At 40.0% G+C, this 1,615-nt stretch overlaps 1 protein-coding gene across 1 annotated transcript; it reads right to left on the bottom strand.

The window, feature by feature from the left end:
• Positions 1 to 1,020, bottom strand: LOC104304572 (taste receptor type 2 member 9). Its single transcript, XM_009905329.2, has one exon. It carries the CDS (start codon positions 952 to 954, stop codon positions 1 to 3), a length of 954 nt encoding a protein of 317 aa, XP_009903631.2. The 5' UTR covers positions 955 to 1,020.
• Positions 1,021 to 1,615: the final 595 nt, after the last annotated feature.

Genomic DNA, 1,615 nt, shown 5'->3' with positions numbered 1-1,615 from the left:
CTAACCCTTTAGAAACTTCCACTTCAAAAAGGCCAGAGTCCTTAGCAATGCCTTTTTCAGTTTGGGATTGCTGAAAATCAGGATAAGGGAATGGAGAACTGGAAGAGCAAAGTGAAATATTAAAATGTAAAACATTGGAATAGTCTTTTTTGTTGTGGAACTAATTAATATCAATATGAATCCAGTAAAGCTGATGCTGTAAATGCAGATAAATAATAGAATAGATTTTATGGCTTTGATGTGGGCATCCATGTTGAGGTTCCTCATTGAGTTGGCCTGCATCCTGCGTTTGTGTCTCCAGAGAGAAAAGAGGAGGAGAAGGGTAAAAAAGACAACTACCATGAATGCAGTGGTTGATTTGAAGGCAATGATTAAAAACATAAGAAATATATGTTCATCTATTCTGACACTCAGTGTCCTGAAAAGTATTGTGTCAGTGGAATTGATGTTTTGAAATAAGGTTCTGTCAGTAAGATCATAGCCAATGATTCCTGTGACCTGTGCTAAGAGCACAGAAGCAAACAGAAGCCATGGCACAATCCTGTCAATTTTTACCTTAAGATAAATGAAGAAAGTGTGCTGGAAATTTGCAATTTTTATACAATAAAACCCACAAAGACAGGCAGAGACCCACACATTAGAAGAATCTAAAAAGCTTAGGATATATGAAAATATTTGGGGTATAGGGTGAACATAAATGCAGTGGGGAAAAATAATTGACATAAATGAATACACACACATGATGCATAAATACACAAACCTGCAGCACCCCAGAAACAGCAAGATCTTCTCATTAGAGTTAAAGATTTTCTTTTTCACCCAAGCAACACACAGCACAGAAACAATGAAACCATTTATCCACATGCCAGCAAATGTCTGAAGTGTGATGATGACGAAAGCCATGGCATCGTATGAAGTAGCATTAAATTTCTCTTGAGAGTAACACGCTGCCATCCTACAGATTGTCAGCTGCTGTTTCCCAAGTGTCACATATTGAACCAGGAGCTTTACAGAGCTGGTGGTGTTTGGGCTTTTGATGCTGTTCCTATTGAGAGCAGCGCAGGTGCAGGCATGTAAATGTGCTGGGTATTCCCTTACCTGGTGTCAGTGTCAGCCTTGAAGATTTGAATTTCAGCTGAGATGAGCTGTGTTGGGTGATACAAACAAAGCAGATGTTTTTCTGCAGTGGACAGTGTTTTGATTTAGTGGCTGTCCTGTATTTGATTTCAGTCAGAAATCATTATCTGCCTTCTCCTGTCCCTTTGTCACCTCTGATGCTCACACAGAAGGGTTCACTCAGAAAAGTAGTCAGGGCAGCCACTGTCATCTGCATTGTCTGCATTCTGTCTGCATTGTCCAGACAGAAATGGAGCCTTCCTGCTTTCCTCTCGACTTTTGCAATTGACAGGCTGGGGCCACTCTTCTTTTCTGAGCAAAAACTCTTCCTCTGGGTTAATTTTTAAGAGACAAGACACAGGAATTAGCGAGTCCTTCACCCTGTTGTGCTACCAGATCTTCTTTATCGAGGGAAAAGAAGGTCTGAGAAGACTTCTGCTTCTATAGATTAAAATTGCTATTAAAAATGCAGCAAGGTGAAAGATCAACAGCCTCTTTT

The sequence above is a fragment of the Dryobates pubescens genome, chromosome 3 (genome assembly GCF_014839835.1).
Source record: "Dryobates pubescens isolate bDryPub1 chromosome 3, bDryPub1.pri, whole genome shotgun sequence".
In the NCBI taxonomy this organism is placed as follows: domain Eukaryota; kingdom Metazoa; phylum Chordata; class Aves; order Piciformes; family Picidae; genus Dryobates; species Dryobates pubescens.
This window is presented reverse-complemented; position numbering and strand designations above follow the sequence as displayed.